Below are 27,987 nucleotides of genomic sequence, written 5' to 3' on the forward strand. Positions count from 1 at the left end.
TGTAGCAGGACGGCTGCTGCGTTGGCAAGAACAGCACAAAAGGGGCCTGGGGGTAGCGCATGAGGGATTTCTACATTCTCTGTTTTTTTCATTTGGGATCACGGGGCAGGGGGCTCTCCTTTCTGGCATTTTCGAGCTGTGCTCACTAGCTGTGGTGAGAGGAATTGAAGTCAGCAGAGTCGTTATGACCTTGGAGACAAAGGGCGCACTTCTCACCCCGCGCGGCTCGCTGGAAACACATCCACGCCCAGCATTTTGTAATGTTTGCCTGTGGAGACTGCAGAGGTGAGGTTGGTGGTTCCATCTGGGGCGACCTGTGATGATTCTACGAGTTTCAGAAGGACTTGAAGTGCTAAGGGAAACAAAAAATTCTCCAATTGGAAGAAAATTACATCCTAAATTATCTCATCAGCATTATATAGTTTTGATAAAAAATATTTTGCACGTGTTTATGTAGGAGAAAAAGGATTAGAGTGTGTATGTATACATCAAAAGGTCAGCCATGGTTATCAATGAATGGCAAGATTATAGGTCCTAGTTTTATGTTTTTTATTTCTCCTTTTGTGGTTTTTGATTGTTTCAACTTCCTATTATAAATATATATTACTTTCATGGGATGCAAAAAATAAAATCAATTTGTAAATATATGACTTTGAGTTGCTGGTGAAAAGCAGCAAATTTTGGAAATAGGTATATTTTGTCTTGAGGTTAAACACTTCTCGTTGGGCTAAAAATAAAGAGGTCTCGAGACTCTATGGGACGGTCCCAGAGCAGGAACACAGGATCCACCCCAGCCCCGCCCTCCCACCACCGTCTCCCAGGCTTGTTTGGTGTTCAGAGCTGACATCATGATCTGCCTGCATCGCTCCTGGAGCGTCACCATTTCAGAGAACCCAGATGACGACCTGGAGAGATTTCTCACTGCTACCAAGCCATTGGTTTGAAGGACTCCTCAGATACGTGAGTCGAGGATGACTCCATCCTCAACTCATCTTTTGGCATCCGTGTGTGTGTGTGTGTGTGTGTGTATAGAAAGATGACATCAAATCTTCGTGGTCCCGACCCAGGGAGGGGCTCTCAAAGGACATCCAACCACACACAGCTACATGTCCCACCAGGCCTTCTGGGAAGGTCCTCGGGCAGCAGATGTGCAGATGTCAAAGGAGACACAGCAAGAGAGAAAAAAACATCCCCTCGCAGCTGGCAGAGCTACACAGAAGAAAACGGGGGAGTCCTGGGAAGCGAGGCGGTGTCCAGGGACCATGGGCGCCTCCTCCATCTCCTCCCGATGCGGCAGGTCTGCTGCAAACCTCAGATACAGCCATGGGAGAACCAGCGTGGAGAGCCTGCGCTGGTGTCCCACCACCACGCCACTTCAGAACACACCTCCGTCTCAGCAAGTCAACACACCACTCAGCTGTTTCTGCATATGTTGAAGAAAACTGTTCTGCAGGAAGATGGGCATCAGAACCTTAAGAAAAGTGTAATCTGTCCTCACATCCATTTGGTCAAATTGTTTCTACCCGTAGTTGCAAGCTACACTGTGTGCCTAATCAGCATTTTGGAAAGGTGCTGAAAGATTAGAACTTTTTCCCCTCATAGTCATTATATTCTATTGAAAGAAAGCCTGCACCCGTTTTTCTTTTAATGCTTTATTGAAACGATTTTAAATGTTTCCATATGAGAACACAGTAAAGGCAATCAATGACAGATGAATTTTATTTTGGACTGGAACTTTGGAAAACTGCCTCCTACCTCACCGCTCTGCAGTATCCAGTGCTAAGTATTTGTAAAATGTGCTACAAGACCAGCCTGCTCCGACATGGAAATACTATATATCCTGGGAACTCTCCAACCACAGTCTTCCAATCACACATGAAGCAGCATAAAATACACACTCCCCCCCCCCCACAATATAGCCATATGATGTGATTCTGAGAGAAGAAAACTTGATACCCAGAATAGCACTTCCATGCACTTTGCATCGAAAGATGACCGTAAAGGAGAAGGTGCCGGCGAGAGTCGCAGCTTTAAGGTGATGTGTCTGTTCCTCTCCCAGAGATTCTGTTACGAACTCCCACAGTGCAATTACAAGTTTCTAAGTGACCTGCAGAATAAAAAGATGATTTTGGTATCAAGCCCATCAATTTAACACGGACACAGACATTAGCTTTCTATCTATAGGGTAAGATCAAATATCAGATACTAAGTTACTGACAAAGATGGGTTAAAATAAATGTAGGTACAAAGAAATTTCCACGGAATTGTTCTGAGACATTTGGAAATTGAGTTATATTTCTCAACTACATACAGTATATGACCCCACACTGGATCCTGTACAGAAATAAAAAATGTTTAAAAAAGGACATTATTGGGTCAATTGACAAACTGGTATATAGACAGTAGATTAAATAAAAGTATCAATGTCAGATCTTCTTACGTTGATAACTATGCTGTGGTTATTTAAGAGAACGACTATTGGGAAATACACACTGAAGTATATACGGGTAAAGCGATATGGCAGATGTAACTTCAGAGAAAATTATTTATCTACATACAGAGAGACAGAGAGTGAAAGCGTAAAGCTGATGGAGCAAAATGTTACCCATTGATGAATCTGAGTAAAACGTATTTGAGGGCTCTATGTACTATTTGTGCAGCTTTCCTCTAAGCTCGAAATTATTTTCAAATGAAAAGTAACTAATAAAAGTAATACTTTTTTTGACTAACCTACCAAAGCAAATAATTTCTTTGCCCCTTAGCAACTGTGTGTTTGTGGCATATTATTTCGAATTTCTTCTACACTGCTTTGAATTTAAACTTAAATGGCCCTCTCTCCACTTCTGATAGAGGGTGCTGAAGTCTCCAGCTAGCAGAGTGGAGTCATCCCTTTCTCTCTGCAGTTCTAGCCCCCCGTAGTTTGACGCTCTGTTGTTGGGGCACGCATGTTAAGGACTGCTGTGTGTTCTTGGAGAATTGACCTGTTAACATTATGTGATGCTCTTCTTTATTCCTGATCGCTTTCCTTGCTTTGAAGTCAGCTCTGTCTGAAATTAACATAGCTCCTTTTTATTTCTTCTGACAGTCCTTGCATGATTTATTTTTCTCCCTACATGTACTTTTAATCTACCTGTGTCTTTACATTTAAAGGTGGTTTCTGGTAGACAGCATATAATCAGTTTGTGTTCTTTTGATCCACTCAGACCATTTATCTCTCTTTTCCTCATAATTTTATTCTGAAAGTTTTCATACAGAAAAGCTGAAAGAAGCGTACAATAAACATACATACGCCCAATGCCTGGATTCTGTGCTGAACGGTGTGCTGGGTTTGCTTCAGCGTACGTGAGTGCCTCTCTTCATCCCTCTGCCCATCCATCAGTCTATCTCTTTCCTCATGCATTTCAAAGTAAGCTGCACGTCGGCCTAAGTGGCCTTCAGTGAGTTCAATATATTTAAATGCAAATTTTACAAATGAAATGCACAAGCTTTCACCATCCTATGAGTTTGACAAATGCATCCCTAGCAAGATATAGACCAGTGCTGTCCAGTAGAACCGTGCACAGTGATGGTCTGTGCCATTCAGATACAGTAGGCACTAGGCACGTGTGGCTACTGAGTTCTGCCTTCTGATTGTGCATTGGGGCCACTGATCCTCAGAGTGATTTCTGATGCAGGTGGATTAATATTGAACACATTTGCTCCTGTTTTCTATTCGTTTCCCTTGTTCTTGTTCCTGTCTTCCACTCTTTTTCTGCCTTTTATGGTTTTAACTGAACATTTTATATGATTCTATTTTCCTTCCTTTCTTATCATATCAATTATTTCTCTTCTTAATTTTTTTTAGGTAGTTGCCCTAGAGTTTGCACTATACATTTACAACTAATCCAAACCCACCTTCAAATACCACCACTCCCCTTCATAGGTAGTGTGAGTACCTTATAATAACCAAATAATCCCAATTCCTTCCCCCATCCATGTATCCCTGCTGTCACTCATTTCACTTATATGCAAGCATACATGAGCAAATATATCTATACATCAGATATACCAAACTGAATACATTGGCTATTATTTTGAACAAACTACTATCTGTTAGATCAAGTACAAACAAAAAGAATAAAAGTGTTCATTTTGCCTTCACTTTTTCCTCCTCTGATGCTCTTCCTCTCTGAGCAGATCCGAGTACCTGGCCTTTATCATTTTCCTTCTCTCTAAAGAACTTCTTTTAACATTTCTTGCAAGACAGGTCTACTGGCAACAAATTCATTCAATTTTTGTTTGCCTGAGAAAGTCTTTATTTCTTCTTCTCTTTTGAAGGATAATTTCACACGGTACAGAGTTCTAGTTGGTGTTTTTTTTTTTTTTCTCAACACTAAATATTTCACTGCACTCTCTCCTTGCCTGTGTGGTTTCCGAGGAGAAGTCGGATGTGATTCTTGTCTCCGTTCCTCTGTGGATAAGGCATCTTTCCCTCTGGCTTCCTTCAGGATTTTTTCTTTATCTTTGATTTTCTGTAGTTTGAAAATGATATGTTGAGGTGTAGTATGGGGGTATTTTTTCTGTTTAGTGTTCTTTGAGCTTCCTGGACCTGTGATTTGGTGTCTGACACTAATCTGAGGGAAATTCTCAGTCATTGTTTCAAATATTTCTTCTGTTCCTTTCTCTCTCTCTTCTCCTGATGTTCACATTACAGGTACACTACAACTTTCGTAGTTGTCCCACAGTCCATGGATATTCTGTTGTTTTTTTTTTTTCAGTCTTTGTTCTCTTTGCTTTTTGGTTTTTGAGGATTCTATTGATCTATCCTTGAGCTCAGAGAGTCTTTCCTCAGCTATGTCCAGTCTGCTAATCAGCCCATCAAAGGCATTCTTCATTTCTGTACAGCGTTCTTGAGCTCTAGCATTTGTTTTTGTTCTTTCTTAGGATTTCCAGGTCTCTCCTTACAGGTCCCATCTGTTCTTGCATGCTGCCTACTTTATCCATTAGAGCCCGTAGCATATTAATCACAGTTGTTTTAAGTACCTGGTCTGATAATTCCAACATCCCTGCCATGTCTGGTTCTGACGCTTGCTCTGTCCCTTCAGATTGTGTTTTTTGCCTTTAAGTATGCCTTGTAGTTTTTTCTTGATAGCTGGAGTGGCATGCTGAGTGTAAGGAACTGCTGTGAATAGGCCTTTAATGATGTGGTGTGGGGTGTGGGGAGGTCCTGCGCGTAGGTCTCAGTCTTTGGTGAGCCTGCGCCTCTGACTGTGAACTCCACAGAGTTTCTCAGTTTTTTTCTCTCCCTTAGGTGGGACAGATGACTAGAGGGGCTGGAGTTGAGTGTTTCTCTTCCTCTAGGTCAGTCAGGTTCTGACAAGACCCCAGCAGGTTAGTCTCTGTTAACTAGTTTCCCCTGGGGGCAGCCTCGTAAAAACAGGCGCTCTGGCTGTTGCCAATGGTTCCTTTTCTTCCCCTGCTGGAAGCAGGTGGGGTTTTCCTCCAGTATTTACCGTGGGAACCTAGGGAGCTCCTGGAGGTAAGGCTGACAGTGTTGTGGCCCCGTGACTGGGTCCCTTGGAGTCTACAGCTCTCAGAGTTGCCCCGACCAAGCCTCAGCAATCGCAGTGACAGGCCCAGGGTCCCACCAGTGCTCAGGAGTCTCTGCTCCGTGAACCATCACCCTGTCTTCTCCAACCTTGGGGGCAGGGGTTTGCCTGTGTCCTCCCTGCCTTACAGATCCAATAAGATTGTGAATTTTTCAGTCTGTTCAGCTTTTCTTTTTTTCTTAGGAAGATTAACACCCGCCACCAATTCTGCTCTTTTTGCTGAGGAAGATTGGCCTTGAGCTAACATCCATGCCCATCTTCCTCTACTTTATATGTGGAATGCCACCACAGCATGGCTGGTTAAACGGTGCATAGTCTGCACCTGGGATTGGAACTGGCGAACCCAAGGCCACCGAAGTGGAGTGTGCGAACTTAACCACTGTGCCACTGGGCCGGCCCCAGTCTGTTCGGGCTTTTCATTCATTAGGACGGAGTGGTGGTCTCTAAGCTCCTTATGTGTGGAACCGGAAACTGGAATCCTTCCCATTGCCCCTCTCTCTGTGTCCTGCTCTGGCCCCTCGGGCGTGGGGATAACGGGAGCACTTACCCACCGCGGGCTGTGGTCCTGGCCCTTCTCTGAGCCCCTCACACAGGCAGCTCATTCAGTCCCAGCACAGCCTTCTGAGGTGGGTCCTGTCAGATCTCTTTACAGATGAGCAAGTGAGCAGACAGGACTCACTTGACAACCTGCCCAGGTGATGGAACGGGGAACCGCGACTCCAGCCGGCCTGCGACTGCAGAGCCCCTCTTACTCTTGTTGTCTCTGCCCTGGAGCTCCTGGCGTGGCCCGTCCATTCCCAGCTCAACTCCTGGTGACGTGCCCCATGCTGACACGTTCCTAGGGTACCGCATAGCTCCTACTATTTCGACTGAAAAATGAGCTGCTAATACCCACACAGTATAAAAGAAATCTTTAAAACTGTTTCCAAGAATACCTGTATTTTAAAAAATAATTTCTTTTTCTTTATGAAGAAATTCAGTGGCTGGAAATAAATAGAAAATTCTGAATAAGGCATTGTTTTATCTCAAGGTTAAAAAAATTGGGGCCGGCTCCATGGCCGAGTGGTTAAGTTTGTGCGCTCCGCTGCGGCAGCCCAGGGTTTGGATCCTGGGCACGGACATGGCACCACTCATCAGACTACGTTGAGGCGGCGTCCCACATCCCACAACTAGAAGGATGTGCAACTAAGATATATACAACTGTGTACAGGGGGGGGTTGGGGGAGATAAAGCAGGAAAAATAAAAGATTGGCAACAGTTGTTAGCCCAGGTGCCAATCTTTAGAAAAAAAAGAAGATTGGCAACAGCTGTTAGCCCAGGTGCCAATCTTTAAAAAAAAAATTGTTCATCAGCTAAAAGACATGATATCATATCCATAAGCCATAAAGGGAAAGACTAAGAAGTTCAAATATATAAAATGAAAAACGTTTTCAAACAATAATCTGTGAAAGCATGTTTCTCATACATTTAATAAACATTTATTTCTTTGTTATTTCTAACAAATCAATCAGGCATGTGTATCTGTATATTGATACGTACATGTGTAGCGAGTATTTGAGCATCACACGAAGCGGTGCCGGTGGTTGTTTCTGAGCAGCAGGAAGGAGTGTGGTGAAGAGGAAGGCTCTTACGTTTCACTTCATGTTTTTCCTATTGCTTAAAATTTTTAACATAAGCACGTATTACTATTATAATTTTTAAACTAATTTAAAAAGTACATTATCCAGGAGTTGGAAAAGATGCCTGAAGAATACAAATAAGAAAGCATGAAGAAATCCCTCAAATGTGTTTTATGCTGTTTGATTATCAAGAAGGGGCCCTTATGGACGGTTTCATCTCAGGATTGGCCCTACTGAGAAATGGGCGTCTGTTGCGACTCTCCTGGTCTGACAAGCATCCATTAGCCTGCAGAAATGGCTGGTCCCTAGAAACGAGCCTCTGGACCACGTAGACAGGACACAGCGGTTGAGAGGACTCGCCCAAGGAGCATTCGCTCACTGCCAAGTCTCTAACCAACAGTAAGTGCTGAATATCTACTGCCGGCAAAGCACTTCCCACACGTGCGGGAAACAATGAAACAGGATCTGCTTCCATCCAGAAGCCAATGAGCTGCGAGGGTTGCAAAGGAAAACACACCTGGGATGAAAGTACAATTTCAAAGTAACATACCGATGAGTCGTCTCGGGAGCCAGATCTTCAGTACCCGAGGTGCGTGGCTGAGCCTCTGGGGTCTAGGACCCCTGTTCTTTCGTGCACTTTACAGCCTAGATTATCAGTGTGTGTGTGTTATTTCTGGAGTTGTTACTGTTCTTTGATTTTCTGCTGCCTTGTTTTACTTTCTAAAGCTTGTTATCCCCAAACTCAAGTTTTAAAAAGAACATCATTTTACTTCAAAAAGTTCTTCAGTGACAAAGATATGGTTCTAGAAAAGCTATACCTTCAAATTTCCTTACAGCAAATGCCTTTGAAAGAAACTCAGAGATGTGAGCATTTCTGAACAGTGTGATTGTTCTGTCACCGGGGAAACGCTTAGTAAAACCTGAGGCCACCAAAGAATTCAGGCCGCTCCTAAAGCATTGGCTACATTAAGGCCACCTTTCCCATCAGTCAGCAGTTTGCCTCAGAAACCTGAAGAAGGCCCAGTCTACTCAGAGATCCACATTTTTAAAATACACAGCACAGCAACCAAACCAAATAAAAAGAGAATTTCAATCTCACCTGTGTTTTCCTGAAGCAAACCCAGTTCATAAGCTGGTGCATCAACTTTCAAAATCCCCTCTTTCCTTTGAAACTTTCAACCCTCCTGCTGACCCAGAATTTCTCACTCAGCAAAACCTACATCATCCCAGACACCCTGCCTGCACCACTTTCTGATTTTCTCCCCTCTCGGACCAGCTTGGCCTCTCCGACTTTTCGACTTTTCACTTTGCACGTTACAACTGAGAACCCAGAGCTGGAAAAGCAGAACGCCCTCCTCCCGTCGGTTCTTTGCGGCCGGTCTGACCGTTCTCTGAATTCTGCTACAGGAATCAGACAGGGCAGAAGCCGCAGAGATCAAAGCATCTCTCACTAGTGAGAACCGACCGAGAACAGGAACATTGGACACAGACAGCAACACAAATCTTCTCCTCGACACACTTACTCGAATCCAGAGCTGATTAACTGGCGGAGAGTATTTCTCAAATGCTAAAAAGATAATAATAGTTAATGTTTATTTAGGGCTTACTCTGTGCCAAGCACTGTATACCCTCTTAACACGCACAGCCTCAGTCAATCATCCCAACAACCTTGAGAGGCAGGTACCATCACTCTTTCCAGTTTGCGGAGGAGGAAACTAAGGCACAGAGAGGTTACACAGCTGAAGTCACACAGCTGGTGACTAGTGGGCTTTGGAGTCACACGCAGAGCGTTTAACTCCAAAGGGCAGACTTTTAACCACACGATATGAAGAACTCCCCAAATATCTGGTACCCTTTTGGTCCGATTCGTGTTTTTAGACCTACTTTGTTCTTTGGCCGTGTGTCCACAGATGCGTTCTTCGACGGTTTCCGCGCCGCGATGCCTGCTTCCCTGGCAGAGCTGCTGGCGGCGGCGTTTGAACTCGCTGCTCCCCTTCTCGGCTTGACCCCTGCAGGCACAGGTAGTGGCCGCATCTGTCTATCTGTGTAAAAGGCTTTTTTAATGAGTCTACCCACAGTTTGAGGGCCTTCCCTTCTAGAGTTCTTTGCTCCCGTCACCAAAGGGTCTGAGAAGTGACACGGAGGGAAATCGAGTCAGAAATGTGCCTCACTCTTTTCAGCTCAGAGACCCCGTGACCCTGCTCTGCGGGCGCCCTCCCGGGTCCGCTGGGACCTCTCCGCGCGGAGGCGAGGGCTCACCCTGCTTGCGGGCGTGTTCCGCGGCCTGGGGCGCCGTCAGCATGGCGAAGGGGTGCAAGGAGCGGGGCACCGGCGGCGCTCCCGGACCCTGCAAGGGAAGCAGACCTGCCGGTGGGGCCGCCCGCGCCTGCTGGGGACGCGCTTGGTCGGCACGGGGCCGGCCCCCGCGCGGCCCCTGGACATCCCGCCATCGCTCACCCGGCCAAGGCGCGGCCGCTGCGCCGGGGATGCCCCGCCACGCGCCCATGCTCTTCGCGCTTCCCCGTGCCGGCAGCACCCTTTCCTCCCCTCCTCCTACAGGCCCCGCTCTTCCTTTAGAGGGAGCTCAAAAGTCACCTTTGCGGAGAAACTTGCTCCATGTCCCCCCTCCCCTCTCCCATGCCGGCACCCGCCGCGCCCGAGGCGGAACTGCTGACTGGCTCGTCTGGGACTGAAAGGATGCTGTCACGTGGACACCCCCGCGTGTCACAGTTGGTAATAACCCGCTGTCCGCGGCACCGCGAGGCCGGACCTGCGCCTGCGCTCACTCAGTCACTCCACAGGTTTCAGTGAGCACCTCCCATGGGCCAGGCCCTGTTCCGGGGGCCGGGTTTAGTGAACAGGAAGGGTTCCTGCCTTTCTGGGGCTGAGTGAGGAGACACGAACTACAGACTGTTAGAGCAGCAGCGTGAGCCTGGCTGTGCCAGGTTTAATAAGCTAAGCTCGGCGCTGCGCGGGGCAGCCGCTGGGCAGCCGCGGCGTGGAGGCAGCCCGAGGAGGGCTCTGCTCTTTGCAGCGCTCCCGCCGAGGCTGGCAGGGGGGCGAGCGTGGCGGAGCTGGAGAGGCCTGTCCGGCCGAGGGAGCCGGAGGCCCTCCCAGGAGAGGAAGGGGCCGCGCGGCCGGGCGGGGCGAGGACGGGAGGCGCACGAGGGCGGGCAGGGCGGGCGGAGGCGCCGACAGACACCTGCGCGCCCGGTGGTCCTGGGCGGAGCGCGCCGCGCTTGACCGACGCCCACTCCAGGGTGCGGGGCGCCTTTGGAAGGCTTCCAAGCAGCGGCTGACACGGTCTGATTTAGGTTGAAAGCAGCTCAGCCCGGCCGCGTGGGGAGAGTGGACTGGGGTGCGGCAGCCGGGGCCAGGCGGCCAATTCAGCCTGTCATCTCCAGAGCCCCAGAGAGGGCCCAGCACACAGTAGGCCCTCAGGCGTCATGGACTAGTTGAGTAACTGCAATGGTGGCTAACAGCACGGACGTCAGAGTCAGCCAGGCTGTACCTGAATGCAGGCTGCACCATCCACAAGTCGTGACCTCGGGCCTGTCACCTGGCGTCCCCCGGCCCCTTTCCTCGTGAGACGAACATAGCGGTGACCGCCCCCCGCGCGTGGTGGGATCAGAGAGTCAGCACTTGTAAAGAGCTCAGAACGGTTCTTGGCCCAGAGTACAGCACGTTAACTTTAAAAATAATGATAATAATAGTAATTGTTATTTATCTCTATCGCCATCCTCATCATTTCTCTCCCTGACTCAGCTCCTGCTGCGCACAGTTACCCACGGCGGATCCTGGCCGCCATTTCCTCCGCCTCGCCTTCCAGAGAAAGGCTGAGTGGACTGCTGACAAAGAATCAATCAGAGCAGGAGGCCAGAGACCGCTAACACCCTCTGCAAGATCAGCACCTTCCTACTCTCTTACTGATACAGCTTCAGGCTTTATATTTACAGAACTCGTATTTTTAAGGAGCAAAAGAAGCTTATACAACTCTCTTCACGTGTGTCTTTCAGCAAATGCCCCATTTCATCAATAGGGCACCTTGTATGATGTTTAACTGAGGCGACACCAAGACAAGGACGACAGAATGCATACCCTCTGTTACATTTCCAGCTCAGCAGAAAATTCCTTCTCTCTATCTTTATTACCTGAATCTCTTAATGATCAAGTTCCCACATAATTGGTATCCTTTCAAAGTAGGTAAAAATCTGTATTTCCACAATCTGAATTTGAGCTCTAGGAGAATCGTGTGGTTTATATATAGGTTTTTTTCCTGTTTTTTTTTTTTTAAAGAAAAGGACTGTATTTGTATATTACTTTGCAATTTGCAACAGGAAGGACTGAGCAGATACCTGGGAGATGCCTGTGTTCCTGACAACTGTGGAACCATGTACCAGCCCTGGTCTGCCCACTCCAGACTCCTTTTATATGAGAAGTAAATCTGTTTTTCAAGATTCCTATGGGTTTTCTGCTCTATCATACAGAAAAGATGGATTAAATAATAAATGAGGTGTGTTCTCTTTATTGACAGAATAGCTTATGGGGCTATTCCAAATTTGACCTCAGCCTTTTATTCAAATGGCAGAAATATTTATTGCGAGTTTACTTCATATCCAGTGTTGTAAAGAATTAAACACAAGCGGAAGCGATGGTCTCTAACCTCAAGAAGCACATAATCTACTCAGAAACAGGACCCTGGAACACAGACGGTAACTGAAGAAGGCTTCGTGTCAGGTTGGGGCAATGATGGCCGTGACAGCAGCCCTCCAGGGTGATGGATCCAGGGACAAGGGGAGGAGAACAGCTCATATGCCTGCCTTACAAGATCCCAGACGGATGTTTTTCATACTAGTTTCCCCATCTGCTGGGGAAGACGGAACTCGGAACTCGATGATTTTAAAGTGACTCCAGCTCAAATATGCTATGAGTCCTGATAATCTGATGACTCATGCAAGCAGTTAATATAGCTTCCTGTGTGGCTTATGTGAAAAAATTATTTAAAAAGTTGGATGAAATTTAAATCCTAAACCTAGAGTTAATCATATGCTCTTTTTTTTTACTTTAAAACTACTTTAAATCTTTATCTTTATTGTGTCAATGTAAAAGTATTACTATGATTGTTATTTCTCAATTCAAGTACTTATTGAGTGCCAAATTATGTCCAAAGCACATTCAACAAAACTTTCCTGTAACTGGAAGGGTGAGGAGGAGGAGAGGGGAATGTGGAACAGCACGTAGGAATGTGCACAGGGCTCCATCGTTAAGGGCTGAAGAGCACAGACAGTAATCTTTATCTGCCCTTCAACCCAGAGCAGTCACTTATTAAAACACCATTTTGATATCGCTGAGATGGAGGGTGGGGAATTTCTGATCAAAGATCAATGTCAAAGCAATTGAACATATGCTGTGACAATCATATTTTCCACAGTAAAAGCTGACCACGTGGTCATGTGGTCTGGAAAGTTTGTATCTGTCCAAGAAGTTTTACAAATATGGTTGGAATGTTGCAAAATCATATTTTGTAAACATTTTAAAGTTTCTGAAGATAAAGGGCAAATTTCAAATGAGAAGTGTACTGGAAAATCTAAGACTTGACTGATTATATCCTATCACAGTTTTTTTAAAAATTGAGGCTCTGTATAAATAAAAAAGACAAACGACCCAACAGAAAAATGGATAGATTTTAACAGGCACTTTACAAGAGAAGAGCCACGTGAGGAGTTGCTCATTGGTAATCGGGATGCGAATGAAGACCCCCCCCCCCCCCCCAACAGATGGACCAACTAAAAAGCCCGGAAACACCCAGCGTTGGTAGCAACCAGATGACCCCCAGCGCAGGGAGGGCTGTAAAGGGGACGATCCTTTGGGAAAAGGACTTCCAGAGAGTGGAAGACGCGAACGCAAGGTGACACAGCATTTCGCTCCCAGCACACGCCGCGCAGAGACTCTCATTGTCGTCGAGACACACAAAGGGACAAGCACAGTCTGCAGAAGAGTGCAGACAAATCGGGGTGTGTTCCTATAGCCGAGTAAACCCTGGGGACGTGCGACCCCGCGGACGAATTTCTGCGGCGAGACGCTGAGTGAAAACGGAAGGCCGCGCGGTAACGCATTTGCTTCATTTCATTCCTGTCACTTCATTTGTATATCCTGCTTTTATTTCATTTATATGAAATGCAAAGAACATGCAAAACTAAACAATATAGTGATTAGAGATGCATATGCAGTAAAACTATCAAGAAATAAAAAAGTATGATGGACACGTAATTCAAGATTGTGGAAACCGGTGAAAGGACGCACAGAGCTGAACCACAGCACGCACGCGGCGGATTTGCTGTGGCTTGGTCTCTATACTTTAAACATATACTCTAAGTATTCCTTTGAGCATAACTGAGATTGAAAGCCTGGTTTTTTTGTGTGTGTGAGGAAGATTCACCCTGAGCTAACATGCATTGCCAATCATCCTCTTTTTTCTCTTGAGGAAGATCAGCCCTGAGCTGACATCTGTGCCAGTCTTCCTCCACTTTCTATGTGGGACGCTGCCACAGCATGGCTGATGAGTGGAGTAGGTCCACACCCTCGAACCTGGGCCTCCAAAGCGGAGGGCAGGGAACTTTAACCACTGGGCCATGCCCCGGCCCCTGAAAGCATGTATTTTAATCTCTCATCATGAAGATCTGTCAATGCTGAAGTTTGTTTAAATGTATGTCCCTCCCTTTATCATGAAAACACTTCCTCATATCTGTACGATTCAGGCGAGTCATCCTCTAAGAAGAGAAGGTTCGTGGCGGAGTGTTGGAGTAGGTGCCCGGAGTCTGGGCCTGCAGAGGTGAGAGCCCTAGCTGAGAGGTCAGGCTGCTATCAGTGGGCTCCCGCAGACAGGAGGAAGGAGGTTGGCCACCCTGAGGGGGAGGGTTTGGAAATAATAATGCTAATTTCGAAGCTCCCCATGTGCCAGCATCCTGCCGCTGACATGCATGGTCTCGGTTAGTGCTCGGGACACCTGGTGTGATCGGGCAAGTGTGATCATGCCTGTTCATGTGCAGGAAAATGGGGAATCAGAGAAGTTAAATAACTTACCCAAGGCCACACAGCTGGCAAGTGACAGCACTGGGACTGGACACCAGTCTGTTTGCCTCTGAAGAGCATGTGTGGGGCAGTGGAGGTGAGTGTGGAGAGTCATGTGCTGGCCGAGGGGACACCAGGGTGTCGCGTCAGAAGAGAGAAGGGGAGCGGATGTTCCGAAGTCCTCCACCACCTCCGCTGGGCTTTCTCCTCTCTCTGCACAAACGTTTCCCCTTTCTGCCTCCCTTTCCTTTTTCCCTCTTTCTCCATCAGATGGAGCAAAAGAATATTTTTATCACTTGCTTTATTTGTTGAAGGAAGATTTACGCTCCTTTTTCTTCAGCTTAAAATTCAGCAGGACATTTAATATTTATCTGAAGCTAATTCTAAGTAACCCTCACTTGTTTGAGGCCCTTAGTTGAGTTTTTTCTGAGTCCTAGGTCCTCGGCAGAGAAACGGCTCCTATCAGCAAAGCCCAGCTCGCTATGGGGAGTAGAGGCTGAGGCTGAGACTGGTGCACCATCCTGGGCCTGGGATGCTTTCTGTCACCAGGTGGCAGCAAACAGTCCCGAAGACAGCCACGAGCTTCACTCCAGGGTTGGGAAATTCTCCATGATCTGGTTAGAATTCAACAGGGCAACAGGCTTCCGCAGGGCAAGTTCAGCCGTTGCCTAGGAGACATTGCATCTGCAGGAGTCAAAGGTCATTCAGATACGTGCAGCAATTAAAGAAGCACCTTTGCTATTAACTATTTTCTGGAACACTCTCATTTCCTTCTAGTTAAAGCTATTTTTTAAAATTATGTTAAATCCCAAAAGACTGTTGTAAAGTAGCTCTTACAATTTAATTTTTGAAATGCTGCATTTGCATTGAGGGGTCCTGCTCATTCCTTATTCTCAACGTGGAGAAGGTCGCTGTGTGGAGCTGACGTGTGGCCACTCGAGGAAGCCCTGGGCTGGCGGTCGTCAGGCAGGGGGGCCTGTGAGGCTCACGGGAGCAGAGGTTCTTATATCTGTAGCTCAGGTCACATCACACCCTTTGTGGTCACTGGCTGTGTAAAGCAGAGTTTACGCTGTATTAATAACACACACACATGCTTGATGAGCAATTTAATTTTTGAATGTTTAGAGCAGTGGCTCTCGACCAGCTGTGACTTGCCTCTTAGGGGACATCTGGTAAAGACGAGAGATATTTTTGGTTGTCACAACTAGGAGGAAGCTACTGACATTAGTGGGCTGAGGCCAGGATGCTGCTGAACGTCCCACAGTGCACAGGACGGCCCGACCCCACCTCCACACACCACGAAGGATTATCTGGTCTGAAATGTGGAGAAGCCTGACTTACAGGAACACGGAGGAGGTCAGATGCCCAACCCAGACCCCAAGGGCCAGAAACTCAACTATAGCAACTACAGTGTCGTTTTGAGGTTACTGTGTGCCAAGCACTGAGGGCTTAACTGAGACCAACTTACTCCATTTCCCATGTCAACCCCATCTTCTTGACCCTGTTTTTACAAAGAAATCAAGGCTGACCACAGAAGACTTGCTCAGGATCACTCTTCTTGTGGCTGGTGGAGCTGGGAGCCAAACCCCGGCAGCCTGGCTTTCGAATCCTCATGCCGTCTTTCCTGCCGGAAACAATAAATGTGCCGGCACACGTATCCTGTACCAATAGACAAGCACAGCCTCCGAAGGAAAGTCCCCTCCACACAGATGTGATCCACTCCCCTCAGAGCTGGCCACATGTGGGCCTTCTATTCGTGGTCACTGCCTGTGATGACGGGACTGTGTGTGACCGAACGGAGAAAGTGTGGCAAATGCTCTTTCATGAAGAAGCAAATGACCGGATGGAAGGTAGAGACGGCTGGCTCCTCTGCTCCGCGTGGCTTCCCGTTCTGGTCCCTGTGAGTGGACCTGGCTCAGCCAAGCTGCACAGACACCAGACACCGTCTTGCACACCGTAGTGACTGTTGCCCCGGGTGGGCCTGCAGGGCCTCACAGCGCCGTCCTCTAGGACATGGTTCTCCAGATTTTCCCTTTGGCCACGTGAGTGGACACCAGCTGGCCCCTAGACTCGCCCAGGCTCAAGAAGGTGAGGAGAACACAGTTACTGAAGAGAGGGGCTTGGGCTCAGGTAAATAAATATGTTGGGGGCGTTGGGGAAACGGGAGGAGAGAGCAGCCTGCAGAAAAAACAAGCAGGAATGACCGGGATGGTTTGCTAAGCTCTCCAAGAGACTCAAAGAGCTGGGCGTTCTTTAAAACTCAAGGTAGCTTTGTCTCTGAACAGTATCAGGCCTGGGGGGCTTCTGTCTCAGCCAAGGTGGAAATTCTGCCCCAATATAAGACCCATGAGAAAAGCAATCTTGTCTGGCTTGCTCACCATCATATCCCCTGCACCCCCACTACACTGAATGAATGAATGAACAAATGAATGAATGAACAGAACTGAAGCCAGAGTGACGGAGGGAGACTGAGTCTCAGGACCATGACCAGGTCACATGTGGGTTCAGATGAAAGGATGGTTGGTTCCAAAGTTACAACATGTGGTAAATACTTGACTCCTGGGCTGGGTCTGGTAAGCTCTTGCCTCTCTGTGACCCACTGTTTGCGTCTGCAGGTGGAGGAACCACAGAGGCAGGTGTCCCTGTGGCCGTCGCCCCCCTGCCCTGCCTCTCTTCCAGATCCAGGTGGGTCACTGAGAGCAGCAGTGAGCAGAAGGCCTGGGGCGAGGGATGGGCTCTCCCTGTCCCTCCCTGCCGCCCCTGCCCTCCCCCTGCCCTCCCTCCCCCTCTCTAGAGGTGGCTCAAGGTAAAGGCACCACCTCGAAACAGCAGCTGGATTGAAGGTTTACTGCGAGCTCGTACACGCATAGAGAGCAAACCTGAGCTGGCTGTAAAGACCATCCAGAACACTCCATGGCTTTTAGATCAGTCTGTGGAAGCCCAAAGGAGGGGGCCCAGGGTCCCACGGTCGTGGGTCAGAACTCAGACCCAGGTCTCAGGCCCGATCGTTGCCGCTCCCACTGTGGGAGCCTCATGGTCGTCTCAGGGGAGGGGAGATGTGACGCAGCTAACCAAGTAATTATCAGGAGGACGAGCCTCGTAACCCTGGTCCTCATGCCTGGAAGTTACGGTACCTCAGACAAGGAGGACCACGTCACAAGAGTGAGTGAGAAACTTAATCGGAGACAGGCCGAAGCGGGTCTCCAGGCTGGTGCCCTCCTGCTGCCTCTGCCTGGCCTGTCACTGGACACAGTCGTCCTGCTGATACCGTCCTCCACGCAAGGAAAGCACTTTACAGACATTGTCATCCAAGGGAGACGTGGCTACACCTGGTTTTGTACGTTTGATATAAAACTGTTATTTCATGCCTGAAAGTACATTATAAATTTATAAAAGAGAGAAAGTCTCTCTAAAAATCCCTTACATTGATAGTCTCAGGTTGCCCTTACCTTGGTGGCACCAGAATTGGCAGAAGAACCAGCCCTATAAATTGTAAAGACTTCCTCAATTGGGATTCTGTTCTGTTAAACAGCAAAAAATGTCTTGTCAGATCGTGGCTTCTCTTTTACTACAGAACAAAACTGTCCAGCACATCTAGGATGGTGCCTGGGCACTAAATAAATAAATTCTAAATAAATGGATAAATCAGCGTATCCAAATACTAGTTATTTATGTGTTTCATTCTGGGTTTTTTTGCCCCTTAAATACAATATATATCTTTTTATTATATCTTATAAAAATGAAACATTTAATATTAGTAAATCCTAAACAGAAACATTTGGTTGAAAAATAAAATAAATACACATTAATATCAAAATGCACACAGTAGATATAGACTCTCCGTATATGCACACAGTGTTCTTTCCTTACCATTAAGAGTCCAGCGTAAGACGATAAAATCATTGCTTCTCGTTCCCTGCGGTTTGCATATATGGGTCTGCCACGAAATGGCATTTTCCTAAGGGGGAGGATGAGTAAATAAGAATAGGGGTTATGCTTGTTCTTTAGATGCCTGCTACGGTTGTGACAATAATCCGGTGGCCGTGTGCTGTGTATTAATTCGAAAGATGGATGTGACCAGTCTGCCCTCAGCGCAGCTCACACTCTGAATTTGAATCTTCCAGCATGGCAATATATTTGCCCTCACCTGTCCATGTTCTCACAGCGATCGGACACTGGCAGACGGGCCCCACGGTGGACAATTACGGTTCTGTGCATGTCCTTACCCTTCTGTGGCGGTTTGCTTGGGGGACTGTGTTTCCCATTGTGAGCTTGTGTGCTCCCGGGGACCCCAGCAGCACTTCGACATTCCAAGGGGGGAAAACACGCTGGGGACTAAGCTCGTCACGCCCCCATCCCCACTCCTCCCCAGACGCGTCAGGGCCAGCAGAGCCACTGAGCCCCGATTCTGCCCTGGACCGAATGCCATGGTGAAGAGGGCTGAAGCTAAGAATAACGTCCACCCAAAGGAAAGAGTCAGGAGGTATGTCCCAGTGACACGGTCTGGGGTTTGGATTAAGCCATGCCTGACGCAGACCTGCCCATGTGCTCTTCAGATACAGAGGCAATAAACCCCCTCCCTTTTTTTTTTTGCTTACATGTGTTCAGACTGGATTTGCTGCTGATTACAACTAAACCCTGACTGATACAGCCACTGTGGACCCAATGTGTGAGCTAAGGCCTGGAGCAGAAGAAATGAGCCGCCTCTGGAAGAAGCTCCTTGGGCCTGGCCTCGCTGGTTTCATGTTCTTACCAACTGAGTGCGTCTGTCCAGCTCACAGGGAGAAAGGCCAGTCATCAGGGGAAGGACACGACTCTGATTCAAACAGCTCAGCTCAGGGACATCTAGTTAAATGCTTAGAAATCGCGGCCGACAGTCCTTGGGGAAAGACTGCAGCCTTTACCCACAGAACGGACCGTTTCAAACCTCAGCACGTACACAAGAGAGCAGTCGTGTCGCTAAGGCACAACGTGCCCGCAAGAAAGAGCTTCATCTGACAGAAACCAGTCGGCAGAGATGCAAAACATGTGAACACCTCTGTGACTTCCTGGGCTGACAACTGAGGTGTTTCTTCAGATTTCTAGTTGGAGACGGACACTTGCCTGGCAATGTTTTCAAATCAGAGTGCCTCACGGTGGAAGACGCCAGACAGGACGTCCTCTGTCATCACTGATAGTCACACATTAAAAAAAACCAGAAAACGATTTCAACTTACACTTCCTCCCGTTCCAGCCAAGTTAGGTCTTCTGAGTGATCCAGCCATTGCAGCGTAGCACTGACGGCCAGGTCATAGTGAGCCTGGAACAGGGAGCACAGGGGGACACTGCACATCAGCCTACATGCTGGCCCAGGGCCCCCTGGACCCAGGGACCATGTTGCTGCTAAGCCCATTCTACAGTTTTGTCTTGTCCACGTGGTGAGGATCAGCAGCTCTGTCCAGTAACCTGACGCTCAGACGGAAATAATTAGGGATCTTCAGGGGCTGAATTTACCTCCCCCTAGAGCAGATTCTTTGACTTGTGTGGACAGGAAAAGAAAGGATACGTTCCTGGAAAGGATGCTAAACTGGATCAGGGAATCTGGGTTCAAATCTAGGTTTAGCCAACGACTCGTGGTGTGTCCTTGGGTGAGCAACCGATGTTCTCTGAGCCTCAGATTCCTTAAATTTTAAAATAGGAAAAGATGAAGGTAGAGGAAGAGGGACACAGAGAACAATTTCTAATTCTGCCAGCAGAACGTCAGAAATTCATCCCTGGGGCACGGGGAAGTGGTCATCCACCTGGGGAATGGGGGGTCCCAGGGGGCTTCAGAGGAGAGACCCCAGTGGAGCTGGGCCTGAGGAGGAGGAGGTCTGCAGGTGGAGGGGGACGTCCAGGTGGGGCCAGCGTGAGCAGAGGGCGGGAGGCGGGCCTGACTCAGAGACCTGCTGCGTCTCAGACGCGGGGAAGGAGTGAGGACCGAGCCCATTGTCCACCCCCCTCCCCCACCCCACAGTCCCTTCTCCTGGTCATTTCTCATCATGTTCACCATCTGTCTGTCAAACAGCCCTTCCCTCCTCCCCACCGACCCCAGAAAGGGAAGGTTGGTTTTGTTTTCGTGTTTTCAGAGGCTTCTAAGGTTCTATCTAATTCAGACAGTCTCTAAACAATGTAATTATTTCTTCCAGGGACAGAATCAAACTGAAAAGAGAACCCCAAAAAAAGGAAGGAAGAAAGAAAATGGACTGTGATCAGCTGTGAAACCTCATCCAGAGTTTGACGCCTGGACCAGCCCCGCGGGCCTCACCCGTGTGCTGTTGGAAACGGCAGTTCCCAGCCCCACCACAGACCCCCAATCAGAAGGGCCTTGTGATGAGACCTCATTAAAGTCTGGGAAGCACTTATCTGATGGATGGAACTCTCCACTTAATGTGTGCAGAGAAGTACTGAGAGCACAAGGTTTCTCTGCTTCTTCAGCTGCGAGGAAGTCAGACAGGGTGGGGCGGGGGGGTACCTTTCTTCCTTATTAAATGTGCAAGAATAGAAACTGGGTGAGCATAAAAAAGCCGAGGTTTACTAATTTCTTCTGGATTAGATCTTTACACAACTTCCTCCTTAATTTATGTGAAGTGAACTTTCATTATGTAACATGAATCTGTCTTTCAACATGAATAATAACACAAAGAATTTTAGGATTATTCAATTCTTTGATTTTCTCCCTTAATGCAAATAGAAAAATATACATATATTTGAGAACTACATGATAGCTAATATTGTCAGAAACATTTTAACATCCTGTATGTAACATTTAACCTGGCACTCATCTTGCATTTTAATCGTTTCTAATAGCAAATAGAAGTCTCATGACTTTCCTTTTCTCATTCTTTTGCCCTCAGTTTAATGAGTTGAAAAGACCACATGGACAGTCGTGGGATGAGAAGATGAGTAAGGGGATGTCTGGGGTGTGAAGATTGGCCTTGTTCACGAGACACACGCATCCTCGTTCCGTCCCCTCGACACACACATAACACAGTGTGACTCACAAGCCTTCCTTTACCATGTCATCTAGCAAGGTGGGCTGCCTTCTTCCTTTTGGGTCAAATTCATTTTCCTGAAGTCTGATGCCAACATAATCTCCCCTTGAAAGCAAGAGAGCAGGATTGAACCATTCCATTGGGAACGATGCAGGAGCTCAGAACACAGGAGCATCCTTCCCAGCCGCCCCTGCCCCCCGAAACGCTAGACAAGTCCTGCTTGGATGGCTCTGGCAGATGAGTTAATACTGCATTTTGATTTAAACGCAATTCTGCAACGCTGCAGGTGTAAAATGTCTAACTGTGATTAATAAATCTCGTTTATCTGAAAATTAAAGTCACATAGAACAGAATTTATAGGAAAGCAGGGAGTATGATAAATCCCCAAATGCAGGAAAGGTTTTACAAAACGGAAAGCATTGAGACCCACTGTTTACAGTAAGGGTCCCCTGCTGCCGTGTTAGACTCAGGCCCAACGTCCAGAGTTGATGGATTCCAGACATGTGACATTCTGTACACATGGATTCTTTTGCCAGGGCTGCCCCCATTAGAATGCAGATACCCTTAGGAGGAGCTGCGCATGAAAACATCTCAGTGACTCCACTTGAGTGCATCCTCTTCAGATCCCTTCCTGACAGTGACACTGAACAAGGGAGGACAGAATACGGGCCCTGGGAGGAGACTGGCAGGGCACCGTCTTGGGAGAGGCAGGAAGAGGGGCTAGATGCAGGAAAAAGCGCTCTGGGGTCTCTGAGGTCGGTCTCCAAAATCGCACAGTTTACGTCAGGCCAGTTCTGCTGTCAAGGTCTCTACCACATGCTTTGAGCATGTCACTCTGGGGGGATAAGTTTGTTTCTGGCTCCTGAAATCTCTTCTTCTGAATTATTAAGCTTAAATTGATGAAAAAAATTCTCGAATTTTTACTTTGTAATTCCAAGTTACTTTATTTGAAGTAGCCTAAACTTATCCTTTGGATATAAAAGCACTTTTGAATCAGTCTTGAAATTCCAGTTGTGTGTGGAGGAATTGGCATTCCTGATTATGAAGTCTTCTTTATTGTGTTGGCCTCCAAACACACATGTGTGAACATGTGCATTCATACATAGTTTATTCTAGCATTTCTTTAGGACTAGTTAGAAGATGATTATCTCAGTAGGCACACAAAGGGCTTTGGATGGAGACCGTGGTAAGGCCTTGGCTGAAAATGGTGTTATGGGTGTTGAGCCCATAATACATGTGAAATAGAACGTGACCATTTTTCCCTTTTACTATGGTCTATGATTGTCACCAGTCTCTTAACAAAGTATCAAGTTAAAGAAAAGCTACTGCAGGAGAAAAATTTTTCCATGGGAAAACTTAATGGTTTCTTTGTTGGTTTTAAAAAAAAAAGTCCAGATGGCAAGAAAAAGGAGGTGAATTGCTTAGTTGATAAAACTGACGATAAAAGAGGCTGAGGCTGCCACTTGAACGCTACGCTGGGCCCTGGGCACTTGTTCCAGGAATCGGCCCTGGGTCTTCACCAGCAGGGCCCTCTTGGATCCACCCCACCCAGCACAGGCTGACAGGGGTGGGGGGAGGGTTGGTCCGCTCTCAGGCTCTAGAGCGGGGCACTCAGACCCCGAGCTGCTGGCAGAAGCATCCTCCCAGGAGATTCAGCGCCCCTGGGCACCAGGTGGGGGCCGCGGGCCGCAGACAGGCGACATCATCTGGCTTTTTCAGCCAGTGCAGTAGATTCTCCCTTGGATTTTTACCCCTGCCGATATCCACACCAGCTATGACAAGAAACCCACCAAATGTCGCGTGTAACAAGCAACAGTCGTTCTCAGTCATACTTACAGGAGCTTTTTCATCTCCTTCTTCAGGAGCCTTCTTTCCATGACGAAAGGTTTACCCGGCTAGCAGGTGTCTGTGGCTTACACTGCCCCTGATTTCCTTCCGTGAGACCCAGCCTCTCTGAGCCAGAAGCTACAGCAGCGAATCAGAGAGAACTGAGTCAGGGATGCTATCACTCCAAATACCAGTCATGGAGTCCTGGCCCTGGAAGGGATCCGAGAGCGTGTGGGGCTCAAGCCTCTTCCCCAGCAGCTTCCAGGTCAGAGAGCTGTCTGGAGGCCAGGGCACAGGACTTGAGCAGATCCGATGCCTCTTACTCCCTGCAAGTGTTTCCACATTCACCACTTCCTTATCCTTGTGAGAAACTAGCAAGTGAAGCAGGCATGGCTCAAGTAACAGTGGGTGAGACTATGTGGGCAGAACCATCCAAACTTGGATGGTTTGTGATCTGACTATGTTTGAGTTCTGTGCACCTTCAACACACCGACTCCCAGTGAATCCAGCCTGGGGCAATGGCCCGGGATGGAGCTCTCCACAGAACACACATACAGCTTCCTAAGGCCAGGAGGCCCTCGAAAAAACCTGTGCTGACGGCCAATGTGAGGCCATGTCTTCCATTCCCACCCCCACATGGAGCCAGAAATTGGAATTCAGGTGATGGGGTCAAAAGGAGTCTGAAGTCTCAAAAAGGAGTTTATGAAAAAAATCATCACTATGAATGAAGTGCCCAGGGAGAGGTATGAATGGGATATCAACTATATCTGAGATGTTTTTATTTCTTAGAAAAGATTTAAAGCAAATTATGATGGCTAATTTTATGTGTTGACTTGGCTGGACCAATGTGCCCAGATATTTGGTCAAACATTATTCTGGATGTTTCTGTGAAGGTGCTTTTTGGATTGAGAGTCACATTTGAATCAGTGGATTTTGAGCAAAGCAGATTACCAGCCATTATTTGGGTGGGCCTCATCCAGTTAGTTGAAGGGCTTAAAAGAACAAAGACTGACCTCTCCTGAGCAAGAAGGGATCTGCCAGCAGACGGCCTTTGGACCCCTACTGCAGCTCTTCCCTGAGTCCAGCCCACCTCCTCGGGTTTTGGACTGGCCAAGCCACCACAGTCACAGGAGGCAGTTCCTGAAACTAAATCTCTCTACGTGTACACACATCCTGTCGGCTCTGTTTCTCTGGAGAACCGTGACCAATACACACATACAAGAAAGACATTAACGTTGACTCTGAGGTGATAGTTCCATGGATGTTCATTATGTTACCTTCTGTACTTTTGAAATTATGCATATGTTTTTGAATCACTACTCTAAAAATGCTTGGGAAAAAAACTTTACAAACTTTTTTTAATTGTACCGTATAAACGTTAAACTTCATTTGGTTCAGCTCTCCAACAACAAGCAGAGGCAACAGGATGCCACCGACTTAAAACGAATTCTTCACCAGACCAGTTTAATTATTTTGGACCATTCTTGCTGCTGCTCCCTCTGCTTTAGCCTTGGAGGGGAGCTGGGGAAGGTGAGGGGGAGAGAGCAGGAGCGTCCGTCCCACAGGACTGACTGCAAAGACAGTGATACTGCTCTCTGCAAGACAGCAGTGGGAGAGGACGCTGCAAGCCAGAGGGGTGGCTTTGTGGCCCAGAGAAGGCAAAGCTCCGGACCCCAGGAGGCCGGATGCCGGGTGCAGTGTCCACTCCATCGCTGACTGGAGTGGCTGTCGCCAAGTCTCTTGGCCCTTCATGGCCCCAGCCTCAGGTGTCGTCTGAGACGTGACAAGCTGGTTAACTTCACCACAACACTTTCTGCCCTGACTTTCTACAGCTCCATAAAGGTTGACATGTGCTATCATTCTGCTAATTCAGTAAGTTGGAAAAACATTTGTCCTTCTTCAATTCCTTGACTGGGGAGTAAGGGGCTCTCTTAGCTTCCTGCCTTTTTAAAAAGCAAAAGAATTAGCGTTTGTTTTAACCCATTCTTGTTTTGTGATTCTTTGAATTTCAGACTTAGGAGTGATAAAGTTTCGTCTCTTGGTTGCCACGATGCTTCCTCTCAGAGCCACCCTCCCTCCCCTGCCATTCAATGCAGCATGACGTGCAAAGGCTTAACTCTAAAATATGGGCGTCTCCCACCCCAATCCACTTGGCTGGAGGTCAGAGACCCTGTGAGGCTGCCAACTAGCTGTGCCATCTTGGACAACTGAGTGTGCCTCTCTGTGTTGCTGTTTCCTCCTCTGTGCAGCAAGCACTGAACGATCAGAGCCCCTCCCGTCTGCAGCGTTCAGGGACTCGCGCACTGAGGAGCTGTGCCCGGCTGAGAGGGCCACTGCAGAGGCCCTATTCCGTTTAGAGCTGAATTCAGCCAGTCACTCTTTTCTGTTTATGGAGCTTTAGTGAAAACAAGACTCTGGCTGGAAATACACGTGAAAGGGCTGCTGGAAAGATGTCAGCCGTCTCAGGCGATAGCAGTTTCGTGGAAACCAGCCCGCAGCGGTCACAGACCACATTCTATAGAAACACCACGCCCCGAGACTATCTGCATGTTCCCTGCGGCCCCTCTGTGCCCTGCATCCCTGCCATGGGCCCCTCAGCTGTTCTGTTCGGCGCCAGCTCTTCACAGATTCCCCATTCAGGATCTCTCACCGACCAAGACCGAGTCCAGTGCCTTTGTCTTCTCTCTGCTTCTGGAGGTGGCTGGAGCATCGCTCATTGGGCTGGTGCCCACAGACATCAGGAAACAGATGCTTTCTTTGGTTGCTAGGAAACAGTGACTGAATGAGAATAATTTGTTTTTAAAACACCCTGCCCCCGGCCTGAAGGGAAAAGTTATCTCTGTGGGATGGGGCGGTGATCCTGCCTGGAGTTCACGTATCTCTTTACCTGGCAGGCTCTGGTTCCCCTCTGAATGATTGATTGGAAGCTGAGAGGAGGCAGGAAACTCATCTCCCCCAGGGTTTTTGCAGCGCTTGGCCGCAGACCCAGGAGTTGACTGACTGCGTGAGGGCTGCGGGGGAGGCCAGTGGCCCTGGCTCCTCACAGGCTCGGGGTGATGCTCCTCAAGGACACAGATGCGCAGCCGTGTTTCTCAGATGATCCCGAAGAACCACCCCCATTTCTCTCTAGCTGGCACGTTGCCTCCCCATCTAAGGACCCCCGCCTTGCTCAGAGCTTGCTGCTGGCTCCCATCGCTCCTGGAAGAAGACCTGAGCCCCTGAGTGTGGCCTGGGAGGGACTCCCTACACCCCGGGCAGAGGCGGGCTGGTCCTCCCTGCCTGTCTGGGCCCGGCGTCCGGGCGCAAACCACTGAGTCTTCACTCTGCTCCTCCCCAGCAGCCGCTCCAGCTCCTCAGGTGCTCTCTGGGGGCCAGTGGAGCTGGGCTGGGACTCCTGGAGCTCGTTGTTCCCACCACACCAAATCCTATGGTGCCAGCAGGTCCCAGGCTGCTGAACCTGAAGTCTATACAACTCGAACTTCATACAATTTAAGAAAAAGAACACATAATTGAATATTTAGAATTGTTAATCACCACAAGCTACAAATTTTAGAGCTAACGAATACCACGTACATTAAAAATGTAGAAAAAACCCACAGTATTAATATTATCTTTTAATTAACTGATTGACACACCCTAAAATTATTTTTTTCTTATATACTCTTTGATTACATCTTAGTACGACAAAGATTTTGTAATATTGTTTCCTATAGAGAGATTGGAAAGACAGTTCAGTCTTTCCCCTAGTGTGGCTGTTTACAGTTTATTTTTAATCATAAATAAAATATCAGAATAAACTAAGAGTCGTTTTCAGTGTCCTGACTCCATGTTGGTGACGCCTCCTCTACACGTTTTCACAACTTCCTGCTCAAGAGATGCTCCTTGCCCAAGGGCAAGCCTTGGAGGACTTTAACCTTGACCTGGCTAGACTCTTTGACCTCTGACGCCCACCCTCCTCCCTCCCACACCCCAGCAGAGGCTGCTGCAGCTGCTCCCACTCAGCCAAGCACTGTCGACTCCAGTGCTCCCTCCCAGCTCCAGTCCTTGGAGATAAAGAGAGGGTCCCGGTGCTCAGTGGTCCCGCAGAGGCTGTTTGTTGCCAAGATTCAATGTTGGTGGAGGTAATGCTAACAGTGTGCTCTCCATACAGCAATACCAGGACCACCACCAGGGCGTGAGGTGACCCCCAGGCTGGGGCCGTGCTGCCCCTCCTTGTACCCCTCCTGAAGGACACGTGCAACCTTGGGAAAACCCAGGAAAGTGAGGGGCCCTCCGCCTGGGCTGCTTCAGCTTTGGGAGAAAACCCGCTTCTTCTTTCGCTTCTTATTCTCAAAACGTTAAAATCAACACAAAACAACACAAGGGCCAAAACCACTTTTATTCCACAGTGAGGACATTCTCTTTCTCATAGCACGTCCTTGAGGCAGGTGTAAAGGTAACATCTGTGTTTTACGCAAAAGGAAACCAAGGGATAGAAAGACGAGCAATTTGCCAGAGAAAGCCGGTTTGGTCAGGAGTGTCTTTCCAGTGACTGCGTCTTCCCCAGACGTTTCTAGAGGCACAAAGTTGAATCTTACTGTGCTTTTCTCTCGGAATAAAATGGTTCAGTTTTTACTTCTTTGGTGCCACCTCAGAAATAGCTCACTCTGTATTGCGTTGGAAGAGGTAATTTTCACTGCTCTTCGCTGCCTCCAAAATGCTCTGGTGTGTCACCTTTGGGCATTCATTTCATCAGCTATTACATGATGGTCTGCACAAATGGGCGTGTGCACCAAGAGAGGGAGAAGTCGAGGCTGGACTCAGAAACAGCGGGTAACACGTGACTCGCACGATCTCCACAGTCGGGTTCTCGCATGGCCGCTCCACTCT

At 48.0% G+C, this 27,987-nt stretch overlaps 2 protein-coding genes across 2 annotated transcripts in view; both read right to left on the reverse strand.

Annotated features, from left to right (window-relative positions):
• Positions 1-6,440, reverse strand: part of LOC124238716 (gamma-crystallin C-like) — a 7,677-nt gene extending 1,237 nt beyond the window's left edge. Inside the window, exons 1-2 of the mRNA XM_046659872.1 lie at positions 6,268-6,440; positions 1,214-1,373 (exon numbers count right to left, since the gene is read on the reverse strand). Of these exons, the coding sequence (XP_046515828.1) occupies positions 1,214-1,373; positions 6,268-6,440 (333 nt within the window). The remainder of the gene's footprint in view (positions 1-1,213; positions 1,374-6,267) is intronic.
• On the reverse strand, positions 1,616-26,411 carry C4H2orf80 (chromosome 4 C2orf80 homolog). Its single transcript, XM_046659619.1, has 11 exons — positions 25,769-26,411; positions 23,128-23,256; positions 21,315-21,396; positions 19,495-19,577; positions 18,149-18,236; positions 17,728-17,799; positions 9,467-9,554; positions 9,092-9,249; positions 8,731-8,774; positions 7,128-7,244; positions 1,616-2,107 (listed from the first exon to the last, which is right to left on the reverse strand). The coding sequence occupies exons 2-10, from the start codon at positions 23,166-23,168 to the stop codon at positions 7,223-7,225; spliced, it is 678 nt and encodes a 225-aa protein (XP_046515575.1). The 5' UTR covers positions 23,169-23,256; positions 25,769-26,411; the 3' UTR covers positions 1,616-2,107; positions 7,128-7,222.
• Between the last annotated feature and the right edge of the window lie 1,576 nt (positions 26,412-27,987).

This window comes from Equus quagga, chromosome 4, assembly GCF_021613505.1.
Source record: "Equus quagga isolate Etosha38 chromosome 4, UCLA_HA_Equagga_1.0, whole genome shotgun sequence".
Classification (NCBI taxonomy): Eukaryota; Metazoa; Chordata; class Mammalia; order Perissodactyla; family Equidae; genus Equus; species Equus quagga.

Coding starts and splice junctions, on each gene's coding strand:
- C4H2orf80 (XM_046659619.1), bottom strand. CDS start 23,168: ATGGAAAGAAGGCTCCTGAAGAAGGAGATGAAAAAGCTCCT. Junction 17,800..18,148: donor CTTACGCTGGACTCTTAATG/GTAAGGAAAGAA, acceptor GCTGTTTAACAG/AACAGAATCCCAATTGAGGA. Junction 9,555..17,727: donor CCAATTCTGGTGCCACCAAG/GTAAGGGCAACC, acceptor CTTCCCTTGCAG/GGTCCGGGAGCGCCGCCGGT.